A 12908-nucleotide genomic window follows, 5' to 3' on the forward strand; every position below is an offset into this window, starting at 1 on the left:
ACATATGGTAAAAAAATATATCATGACCTGCTCTGGCTCGATGCTTGATTGGGTGATGGGAGCACACTCCTCAGCAATGATGAGATGCAGATGGGACCCTTAGGGCTGGCCAAGACACTTGTTACTTTTCACCGGGTCTGGGACATGCGACAGAAAGTCTGACGGCCGATTCCCTGCAGGCTACCATAGCCAGTCGAGGTCTCCACCCTCTCCACCAAAAGATTTCCTTTTATGTAAAATCTGGAGCGCTCATAGGCTCGTCAGAGTGAGGCCATCTGGCCACCGTCTTACCACTCACATCGTGGAGCGGTCATTTAGGCTACTGGAAGCTACACAAAACCGGACAAGTTATTTATGTAGTTGGTGAGAAAAGTTACAAGAAAAATGCCTGTATGTGCAGCAGTGAACTGTATAAATTGTCAAGTCAAAGGTTGTGGACAGACACTTCATTTGTGAGTATTGATAGTGTGTGATCATTTTTGTGTGCGCGCACAGTGCCATTTGCATGGACCCCCATAGCGTTTTATGATGGTTTGCAAGAGCAAAAGAGGAAGAAAAAAAAACAAAACAGAAAATGGGTGACATCGTCCTGTCTGTTTTTGTTGAAAATCTGACACTGATATCTGGGATGAAAACTGTGACTGTCAGATTTTCAATGGAAATGTCCTAGACTAGATGAAAGCCAAAGTCAAGACATGTTTGATATTGAATGTGAGAGCTCAACTTACAAAAAAAAAAAAAAAAATACAATTAAAAAAAAATTTGAACTGAGTAAATTAGGCTCAGTAGCCTAAATGAAAGAAGGACCATAGCCTTAGGCAGAAATGGCAGTGAAAGATGCAAATAAAAAGAGATGTTATTGTTTGGTCAGTAGTTATTTTAATTTACCAAAAGCTAAGCACAACTGACAATGTAGATCATCTACACATGTCGCACCCACTTGACTTGCACAAATTGACAAAATGGGGATGATTGTTTTAACTACATGATTTTAGTTTAAAATGGAGTGCAAGTATATTGATAAGTACTCAAATCAGGATTGGTCATATTTCCCGGTCGGCGTCCGATACATGATTTCCTGTACAAAGAAAAACTGAAATAATCTCTAAAAATAGCAGTAGTAAAAGAGCCATTCAAAAAAAAAAAAAGAAAAAGCTCAGAGACTGAAATGGGGGGGGGGAATCCAGGGGAGCGCTACAAAGATATCTAAGGAATGTGCATAAAGTTGAGAAAATAAGAGGATGTAATGAAAGGAAGAAAAAAAAATCCAGAGTTACTTTGGCAAATTTGATCGGATTCGATGGTTTAACACACAAGCCAAATACACGCGATGTGAGTGGTAAGATGGCGGCCAGATGGCTTCACTTCTCTCTACAGCAGGGAATAGGCTATGAGCTCTCCAGATTTTTACACTCAGTGGGTTAAACAGATTTTTACAAATAGTTTTTCATCCAGTTCTGTCACAAGCTTTTTCAAGGTTTTATTGGACACTTTTAGAAAGCAGTTTTGGTGCATGAACTCATGTATAAAAGATAGAATGTTCTGGATACGATGGGGGAAAATTGTTGTTTAGCATTTTATTCTTTATACTGAATATGTATTTTCTCATCTCATTATCTTTAGCCGCTTTATCCTTCTACAGGGTCGCAGGCAAGCTGGAGCCTATCCCAGCTGACTACGGGCGAAAGGCGGGGTACACCCTGGACAAGTCACCAGGTCATCACAGGGCTGACACATAGACACAGACAACCATTCACACTCACATTCACACCTACGGTCAATTTAGAGTCACCAGTTAACCTAACCCGCATGTCTTTGGACTGTGGGGGAAACCGGAGCACCCGGAGGAAACCCACGGGGAGAACATGCAAACTCCGCACAGAAAGGCCCTCGCCGGCCACGGGGCTCGAACCCGGACCTTCTTGCTGTGAGGCGACAGCGCTAACCACTACACCACCGTGCTGCCCTGAATATGTATTTTGAACAGTATTAATCTGATTTAAATAATATGATGAGTTTGATTAAACCTGCAGAAAAAAGTCTCATCGACTCATCCAGTGACTCTAAAAATCAACATGACAGCATAATGTCTCTAAAAATTGAAGCAACCACAGGTCTAGCTCCCCTGCTGGCTGGCTGCAGTATAATGTGTAGCACTGCCCATCTCCATGCCTTTCAATGACAAAATTTTCCATGTCACTTTTCTTGTCTACACTGTTTGTCCATCTACAGTGTCCAATTCATAAAGTAAGTTTTCCCTCTGCAAATACCTGGACATTTATTTTTCCCCAGAAATTAATTTTTTAAATATTAATCTACTATATCATGAGAATGAGAGTGTGAATGGTTGTCTGTCTCTATGTGTCAGCCCTGTGATGACCTGGCGACTTGTCCAGGGTGTACCCCACCTCTCGCCCGTAGTCAGCTGGGATAGGCTCCAGCTTGCCTGCGACCCTGTAGAACAGGATAAAGCGGCTAGAGATAATGAGATGAGATATCATGAGAAGGCATGGATACATGTGGGAATGAAGTGATTGACAGCCTTGGCTGGATGAGATCACCTGCAGCACCTGCAACGTGCCCTGTCTGTTCATTACACAGAGTAGCTGAGTTTTATAGTTGAGTTTTTCAGGCAACGTCGTCTAACCTAGGCAACCAAACCCCCCCCCCCATTTTTTTTTTTAACAACTATTAAATTTAAACATTTTGACAGAGAAGGGGGCAGGCCTACCAAATTCTCTCTACTGTACAGACTTTGGCTCCAGACAGCAGCAAAAAGTCCCTAATGCCAAAATCTGGCTCCAAATTTGACAACATGGAATAGGAATTTTGACTTACAACCCCGATTCCAAAAAAGTTGGGACAAAGTACAAATTGTAAATAAAAACGGAATGCAATAATTTACAAATCTCAAAAACTGATATTGTATTCACAATAGAACATAGACAACATATCAAAATGTCGAGAGTGAGACATTTTGAAATTTCATACCAAATATTGGCTCATTTGAAATTTCATGACAGCAACACATCTCAAAAAAGTTGGGACAGGGGCAATAAGAGGCTGGAAAAGTTAAAGGTACAAAAAAGGAACAGCTGGAGGACCAAACTGCAACTCATTAGGTCAATTGGCAATAGGTCATTAACATGACTGGGTGTAAAAAGAGCATCTTGGAGTGGCAGCGGCTCTCGGAAGTAAAGATGGGAAGAGGATCAGCAATCCCCCCAATTCTGCGCTGACAAATAGTGGAGCAAAAAAAAAAAAAAAGGAGTTCGACAGTGTAAAATTGCAAAGGGTTTGAACATATCATCTACAGTGCACAATATCATCAAAAGATTCAGAGAATCTGTAAGAATCTCTGTGCGTAAGGGTCAAGGCCGGAAAACCATACTGGGTGCCCGTGATCTTCGGGCCCTTAGATGGCACTGCATCACATACAAGCATGCTTCTGTATTGGAAATCACAAAATGGGCTCAGGAATATTTCCAGAGAACATTATCTGTGAACACAATTCACCGTGCCATCCGCCGTTGCCAGCTACAACTCTATAGTTCAAAAAAGAAGCCGTATCTAAACATGATCCAGAAGCACTGACATCATCTCTGGGCCAAGGTTAATTTAAAATGGACTGTGGCAAAGTGGAAAACTGTTCTGTGGTCAGACGAATCAAAATGTGAAGTTCTTTATGGAAATCAGGGACGCCGTGTCATTCGGACTAAAGAGGAGAAGGACGACCCAAGTTGTAATCAGCGCTCAGTTCAGAAGCCTGCATCGCTGATGGTTATGGGGTTGCATTAGTGCGTGTGGCATGGGCAGCTTACACATCTGGAAAGACACCATCAATGCTGAAAGGTATATCCAGGTTCTAGAGCAACATACAGTTAGGTCCATAAATATTTGGACAGAGGCAACATTTTTCTAATTTTGGTTCTGTACATTACCACAATGAATTGTGAACAAAACAATTCAGATGCAGTTGAAGTTCAGACTTTCAGCTTTAATTCAGTGGGTTGAACAAAATTATTGCATAAAAAATGGGAGGAACTAAAGCATTTTTTTTTTTTTAAACACAATCCCTTCATTTCAGGGGCTCAAAAGTAATTGGACAAATTAAATAATTGTAAATGTTCATTTCTAATACTTGGTTGAAAACCCTTTGTTGGCAATGACTGCCTGAAGTCTTGAACATCACCAGACGCTGTGTTTCCTCCTTTTTAATGCTCTGCCAGGCCTCTACTGCAGCGGTTTTCAGTTGCTGTTTGTTTGCGGGCCTTTCTGTCTGAAGTTTAGTCTTTAACAAGTGAAATACATGCTCAATTGGGTTGATATCAGGTGACTGACTTGGCCATTCAAGAATATTCCACTTCTTTGCTTTAATAAACTCCTGGGTTGCTTTGGCTTTATGTTTTGGGTCATTGTCCATCTGTATTATGAAACGCCGACCAATCAGTTTGGCTGGATTTGAGCACACAGTACGTCTCTGAATACCTCAGAATTCATCCGGCTGCTTCTGTCCTGTCACATCATCAGTAAACACTAGTGACCCAGTGCCACTGGCAGCCATGCATGCCCAAGCCATCACACTGCCTCCGCCGTGTTTTACAGATGTGGTATGCTTTGGATCATGAGCTGTACCATGCCTTTGCCATACTTTTTTCTTTCCATCATTCTGGTAGAGGTTGATCTTGGTTTCATCTGTCCAAAGAATGTTCTTCCAGAACTGTGCTGGCTTTTTTCGATGTTTTTTTAGCAAAGTCCAATCTAGCCTTTTTTATTCTTGAGGCTTATGGAGTGGCTTGCACCGTGCAGTGAACCCTCTGTATTTACTTTCATACAGTCTTCTCTTTATGGTGGATTTGGATATTGATACGCCTACCTCCTGGAGAGTGTTGTTCACTTGGTTGGCTGTTGTGAAGGGGTTTCTCTTCACCATGGAAATTATACTCCGATCATCCACCACTGTTGTCTTCCGAGTGTGTCCAGGTCTTTTTGCATTGATGAGTTCACCAGTGCTTTCTTTCTTTCTCAGGATGTACCAAACTGTAGATTTTGCCACTCCTAATATTGTAGCAATTTCTCGGATGTTTTTTTTTCTGTTTTCGCAGCTTAAGGATGGCTTGTTTCACCTGCATGGAGAGCTCCTTTGACCGCATGTTTTCTTCACAGCAAAATCTTCCAAATGCAAGCACCACACCTCAAATCAACTCCAGGCCTTTTATCTGCTTAATTGAGAATGGCATAACTAAGGAATTGCCCACACCTGCCCATGAAATAGCCTTTGAGTCAATTGTCCAATTACTTTTGGTCCCTTTAAAAACATGTTAAGGAGCTGAAACTCCTAAACCCTTCATCCAATTTTAATGTGGATACCCTCAAATGAAAGCTGAAAGTCTGTACTTTATGTCCATGTCCATTATATAACTATAACTTGAATATGTTTCAGTAAACAGGTAAAAAAAAAAATTTGTGTCAGTGTCCAAATATATATGGACCTAACTGTATGCTCCCATCCAGACGACATCTCTTTCAGGGAAGACCTTGCATTTTCCAACATGACAACGCCAAACCACATACTGCATCAATTACAGCGTCATGGTTGCGTAGAAGAAGGGTCCGGGTACTGAACTGGCCAGCCTGCAGTCCAGATCTTTCACCCATAGAAAACATTTGGTGCATCATAAAATGGAAGATATGACAAAAAAGGCCCAAGACAGTTGAGCAACTAGAATCCTACATTAGACAAGAATGGGTTAACATTCCTATCCATAAACTTGAGCAACTTGTCTCCTCAGTCCCCAGACGTTTACAGACTGTTGTAAAGAGAAAAGGGGATGCATCACAGTGGTAAACATGGCCTTGTCCCAACTTTGAGATGTGTTGTCATGAAATTTAAAATCATCTAATTTTTCTCTTTAAATGATACATTTTCTCAGTTTAAACATTTGATATGTCATCTATGTTCTATTCTGAATAAAATATGGAATTTTGAAACTTCCACATCGTTGCATTCCATTTTTATTTACAATTTGTACTTCGTCCTAACTTTTTTGGAATCGGGGTTGTAATTTTTATAGAACGGAAAGGCATGGAGCCACACCGTCCACATTTTATTTGGTTGTTCCATCCCCCCAATCACTGATCTCATCAATCTGTTTCCATGTATGCAATCAGACACACTTCCCAGCCAACCGATTAGCTTCTGCCTGACGCATTGAAGATATGCAACATGTAGTTAGCTCATGGGAGAACTGCGTGCTAGCATTTCTCTGCATTCCATGTTTGCCCATGATCCCCCCCCCGTGTTGCAATACAAATACAAGTTAACACAGAAGTAAATTGGCCTTAACTGCTATTTTAGTATTTTTTTTTACTAGATACTTTTTTTTTTTTTAAACCCCAAGTAGATATTTGGATGAGAACTTTTTATTTTTACTTGTGACTTGAGTATTTTTTTTTCTTAGTCATGGTACTTTTATTTGCGTAACTATTTTTGATACCACCACTGACAATAACAATGTATTATGAAAATATAAATATTTTATAATGATATTAAAGCCTACATTTTAATGAATTAACTTTATGAAATAATTTGACTAATTTGTTAGTTATTTTAAACAGACTAAGAATTTGCTATTTTTCTCGTCCTTGTCTCCCTTACAGTACAAAACACTAATGATAGAGATACTGTAGGTTTTTTATTCAAGAAAGCCATGCATTATTAATAAAATAATTTTGTATAGACACACAAATACAGTAACTTGAATTTTTCATTAAAATGTCATTTTAGAATTAAACCAAGAATATGTAGCTTATGCTTATTATGTAGGATTTATCGGGGGGGGGGGGGGGGGGGGGGGGTTTGTACAGGTAGGTTTTAAGATACCATACGATATCGATGACTTGATTTTTATCGAAGGAAATGGTCTACATCAATTTTCAAAAATAATCAATAATGACAACCTATTCACTACATAGTATACATCCACCGCCACAATGTTTTTTGGTGCCATATGACATCTGAACACACTACTGTATTGCATTACAGAACATTAAGTCTGCACTGTGCTTCTGGATACAATCCCCCAGTTTTTTTTTTAATTTAAAAAGCCTGGTACCTGGACAAAAAAGATGAAGTGCTTAAAGGAGGTGTTGAGGTGTGCCTCCTCCTGCAGCTGCATGACTGAGTCAAAGTGCTGGTGGTAGATGTGAGCATAAACACGAAAGAGACGCTTCAAAATGGTCTTGGCCACAGACATAAAGTTCTTGGGAAAGGGGACACCTGAAGGATGAAAGGGGCAATAAGAGAAAGAACAGGAGAGGAAAAATGGACAAATACAGGAAAATGACTGTGGTACCACTTTCATACAATTGTCTGATTTATTTTACTCTGAAAAATGACAAGGCTTGAGTGTGAGAAAAGCTTCCTATTCAGTACAAACTAATGCCTACTAGTTTTCTTCTGTATTACTCAGTGTTATTGTGTCACTCAAATCTGAAAAGGTATTATGGCTTTGAATTGTTATTACTCTGAAATGAAATGAATCTCATGATAAATTTATAACAAACACCTAAAATATGCTATATTTATTAAAATGTTTTAAAAGTTACTATTACACTCTTCTGTACTGCTTTATAAAAAGTGGTGTCCTGTGTCCTTACCAATTTTGGATGGGAAAAGTGTTTCATCATCAAGCTGATCCTGCACCCAGGTCATCAGGTAGTCAATGTATTTGGGAGCAGAACATTTGATTGGCTTCTTTATGTTGGTACCATCAGCCCAGTGATACTCATATCTGTGAAGGAAACCGGTAAACACAGGCTGTCATAGGACTGTCCCCAGAGAGATACAATAGTGAAACACGCGTTTTATTGGAGTAATATAAAACAAAAACGGGGTACAGGCCAGAGATGTCAAAAATATTTTATTTTACAAATAAAAATGAATTAAATAAACCGTTTAGTGAGCTTCCGGTTTGGCAAATGGCTGACTAGTCGTGAAATCAGAAGCTCCCAGTCGTTGAAGTGATCATATTTTTCAAAGCCGAAATTCAAGTTAATAGCTAAAGGAGGGATGAATAAGACTAAGAAAGAAACAGAAAAGAAACAAAAGGAGCGAGGAAAAATGGGAGATAAAAAAGAAGACGACGTCGAAGACAGGGCAAATATTGATGACATGCTAGCTAGCATGAAGACTGGCTTCGACGGCGTGGGTAAGCAAATTGAGTCCAACGGAGGAAAACCGAAAAGAAATGGACATTCGAGAAAGCATTCAAAACGTTGGAGGTATGCTCAGACAGGAACTCGCCACTTTTAAAGAGGAGATTGGCAAACGATTCGAAACCATTGACATAGGAATGGAAGCTCAAGGCAAAGACATTAAAGACCTACAAGATCACGTGGTGGAAACCGAGGAGTGGAATACTGATTTGAAAGAAATTTTTGCATCCTCTTTGAAGCAGCAAAGGGAGCTACAGGAAAAAATGACAGATTTAGAGTGGAGGTCGAGAAAAAATAATATAAGAATTTGGGGAGTTCTGGAGGGCACGGAGAAAGACTCAATACATGGGTTCGTTGAACGTCTGCTCCGCGAAAAGCTTAACATCACGGAAGACACCAGTTTACAAATACAACGCGCCCATAGAGTGAGGACATCCAGGTCGGCTCAAAATAAAAATCCTAGAGCGATCATTGTCAACTTCTTGCAATTCCAACAGAAGGAGGATGTCCTCAACAGAGCATGGAAGACCAAAATCGAAATTGGGGGAAAGAGAGTGACTTTTGACCACGACTATCCAGCGGAGGTGGCTGCAAAGCGCCACGACTACGCTGGGCTGAAGCGAGTTTTGAAGGACGGGGGAATTCGATTCCAGTCTCCACGTACGGCGCTGAAGATACACTGGCAAGAAGGCGTTCAGACATACAATACCCCGCAAGACGCAGCGAAGGCGATGAAGGAAAAGGGATTACAGGTAGACGGACTGGTAGACGAAGAGCCGACACTGCCAGAACAGCAGCTCGAGGCAGCATCCAAGTGGCGCAGAGTAAAAGACAGGGGGACAGGCATAGCCGAAAGAGCAAGGAAGCAATTGAGGCGGTTCTCCTGGAGCACTTGAGTGGAGAAGACTGGAAAGTTCAATGGACAGTCACGAACCCTTAGTATAATGTCCGGTTTTCTAAATATTATTAGACAACCCACTCCGTCTGATTGCTGACTTATTTTTTATTTTTTGAAAGTCATGTAAGTAGCTCTTCTATTACCACTTAGGTTAAGGATGGGTTATATGCCTACCTGCTAATTTGTTTTAAAATGAACATTGAAATAACTACATAAATAATTGTTTAGCCTTTAGAATATTTCTTATCTATAAAGCGAGGTTGAAGTATCCCATATACTATTTTGTTTGGCTTTGGAGGGGGGAAGAAATGCAGTAAGACTGGGAGCAATGGTTTCAAGAAGTTGGACACTTTTAGCGTGAACGGAGGACTTCAGTTTGGGGAGTTTTCCATCGCTAAGGGGGGCCCCCTGAGGAGAGGATTTCCCCTCACCCCACCAACAGGGGAAATGGGGAGACATAAATATCCCCAATATGCCACGGAGGCTCACTTTTCTGTTTATTGTTATATAGTTAGAACAGCTGTTGCTGATGTGTTTTTTGTTTTGGAGTTTAGCTTATGGGTAATGAGAATGTATTGGGGAACTGATGTATAATGCAACATGAGGGTGTTAAGGTGGTATCATTGAATGTGAATGGGCTGAGTAGTCCAATTAAGAGGGGAAAGGTTATGGCTAAATTTAGAAAAGAAAAATGCCAGGTGATTTTTCTTCAGGAAACACATTTGTCCACAGAAGAACATGAGAAACTGAAGAGATTTGGATATCATAATACATTTTATAGCACCTACCACAAACACCATAATAGAAGAGGAGTAGCCATATTGATAACAAATTCAACTAAATTTGAACTTGAACAGGAAAAACGTGATAAAGAGGGAAGGTATGTCATGGTAAAGGGTAAATTGGAGGGACAAAAAGTGACACTTATCAATGTATATGCACCTCCAGACAGCGAGAAAAGCTTCTTTAAGACTTTATTTGACCTCATTACAGTAGAGCTAGAGGGGCTTCTAATATGCGGAGGGGACTTTAATATGGTGTTGAACTACAACCTAGATACAACAAGCACCAAAAAGAATAAGACATGGCTCAATAGATACATGCATATGCAACTGTCTGAATTGGGACTAATAGATGTTTGGAGGGACACACATCCCTTGGAGAGGGACTATACACACCAAATATATTCAAGGTTAGACTACTTCTTTATAACAAAGGGAGATTTATATAGGGTAGAGGACTGTATAATAGGGGTAGCAGACTTATCAGACCATAATGCAATTTACCTGACAATAAAATTACATGCAAGAAGGAGGACTACAGTGTGGCGGATGAATGTTGGGATACTGAACGATAAAAAACTAGTAGAAAGAACAAAAGAGGATATAAAAAGGTATATAGAAGACAATGATAATGGGGAAGTAGATCCAACCATTCTTTGGGATGCACTCAAGGCAGTTATTAGGGGGAAGTTAATAGCATACACAACAACTCGCAAGGCGGCCAGATTACTATATTATGAGACACAAATTGATCGTTTAAAAGAATTAGAGAAAAAACACAATGCTAAAGGTGATCCAGAGATAGTCAGACAACTGAAAGAGACAAAGACTAAAATTGATAATGTATTATTGACAGAAGTGGAAAAGAAGGCAAGATTTATTAAACAAACTTACTATGAAGGAGGTGCTAAAGCCAGCAGATTACTGGCTAGGCGTTTAAGGAAACAACAAGCATTGAACACAATATATAAAATTAGAGACCCCCAGACGAACGACTTGATAACTGAACCAGGTGGAACAGACAGTATTTAGGGACTATTACCAAAATTTATATACACAGCCATCAATGGCAGGCGAACAAGAAATGAGAAACTTTCTAGATGGGCTGGATCTACCTTTAATAGGAGAGAAACAAAATGAGCTGTTGACTGGAGAAATCACAGAAGAAGAAATGGAAGGGGCAATCTCTAGGATAAAGAACAATAAATCTCCTGGGAGTGACGGATTCCCTTCAGAATTTTATAAAACATTTAGACAAGAGTTAACCCCTATATTGCTTGCTTCATTTAGATACACAATTAAAGAAGGAAAAATCCCACCGTCATGGAAGGAGGCTATTATCACGACTATACCAAAAGAGGGAAAGGATAAAGAGCAATGCAGTAGCTATCGACCAATTTCAGTGCTAAATGTAGACTACAAGATGTACACCTCAATACTCTCTAAGAGGTTTGAGACATTCATGACCGATATTATAGATGAAGATCAGACTGGCTTTATTAAAGGACGACAGACACAGGACAATATCAGGAGGATGATTCACATTGTAGAAGAGACCCAACATACAAAAAAAGGTGCCATTTTAGTTAGTGTAGATGCAGAGAAAGCTTTTGACAGCGTAAACTGGACTTATCTATATATGGTGTTGGAAAGATTTGGTTTTAATGAAAAATCTGTCAGTTGTATTAAAGCGTTATATCAAGAACCGTCTGCTAGAGTTAAGGTGAACGGAAGTCTCACAAAACCATTCTACCTGGAAAGGTCAACAAGACAAGGGTGTAGTCTCTCCCCGACTCTCTTTGCTATATTCATAGAACCATTAGCACAGGCAATAAGGCAAAACCAGGACATCAGAGGGGTTGAGGTGAAAAATAGAGAACACAAGATAGGACTATTTGCAGATGATGTGGTGGCCTATTTGGAACAACCCAATAGATCTTTCCCTGCACTGATGAACCAATTGGAGGGATATGGATATTATTCAGGATATAAACTTAATGTTAATAAAACACAGATTCTGGCCATTAATTATGCACCAACAAAAGAATTAAAAGATAGATATAAAATTAAATGGAACTCAGAAACAAATATTTGGGAGTGAACATCACAAAGGGAATAGAGAAGTTATATAAAGCAAATTACACTCAGATTAACGAGGAACTCAGACAAGACATAGGTAGATGGTCAATGTTACAGTTGGATCTTAGCTCAAGGATAGAAATAATTAAGATGAATGTATTGCCAAGACTACTGTATTTGTTCCAAACTTTGCCAGTAATGATTCCACAGAAACAGTTTATAGAGTGGGATAGATGGATTGCTAGGTTCATTTGGGCGGGTAAGAGACCTCGGATTAGATATCGCACCATGCAACTCCCTAAAGACAAAGGGGGCATGGCAGTACCAAAACTGCAAGATTACTTTTATGCAGCACAACTCAGGGCAGTATATTGCTGGTGCAATGAAAAATATATAGCCAGATGGAAAGACAGAGATGAAAGAAAGGGCCAGCCCACTTCAAATACTAATAACCAATAGGGAACTATTCAAGCAAGAAGTACAGCTGAGCCCAATAAGCAAATTCACATTGGAGATTTGGCATTTGGTAATAAGAAAATATACATTGCAGGCAGAAACTAAGATCTTGAGGTGGATATCTCACGATAATAGATTTAAACCAGGGTTAAGGGACCAAGGCTTTGAGAGGTGGGCACAAAAGGGTATTACAGCTATATGCACACTTGTCGAGGGAGGGGAAATGAAGAGCTTTCAAGTCCTAAGGGATACATTTGGGTTAGAGGCAAGGGAGCTATTTAGATATTTTCAGGTAAGGGACTATTATTTAAAGGAAATTAAAGCAAAAGAACCGAGGGAGCAGAATGGGATCATTAAAATAATCATAAAACCATATGAAGGAAGAACATGTAGAGTAATCTCAGCTCTATACCAAGCTATTGGTGCCAGTGGGGGTAACTCAACCATGTACATTAAAGAAAAATGGGAAAAAGAGC

General features: G+C 39.8%; 1 protein-coding gene across 9 annotated transcripts in view; it reads right to left on the reverse strand.

The window, feature by feature from the left end:
• The window catches only part of mob1bb (MOB kinase activator 1Bb), a 93133-nt gene that overhangs the window by 3944 nt on the left and 76281 nt on the right, over positions 1 to 12908 (reverse strand). For all 9 annotated transcript variants that reach the window (XR_009655723.1, XM_060935764.1, XM_060935765.1 and 6 more), the window contains exons 4-5: positions 7660 to 7793; positions 7116 to 7279 (exon numbers count right to left, since the gene is read on the reverse strand). Coding sequence is in view for 8 of the 9 variants with exons in the window: in XM_060935764.1 (XP_060791747.1) it covers positions 7116 to 7279; positions 7660 to 7793 (298 nt within the window). In the remaining variant the exon portion in view is untranslated. The remainder of the gene's footprint in view (positions 1 to 7115; positions 7280 to 7659; positions 7794 to 12908) is intronic.

The sequence above is a fragment of the Neoarius graeffei genome, chromosome 12 (genome assembly GCF_027579695.1).
Source record: "Neoarius graeffei isolate fNeoGra1 chromosome 12, fNeoGra1.pri, whole genome shotgun sequence".
NCBI lineage: Eukaryota > Metazoa > Chordata > Actinopteri > Siluriformes > Ariidae > Neoarius > Neoarius graeffei.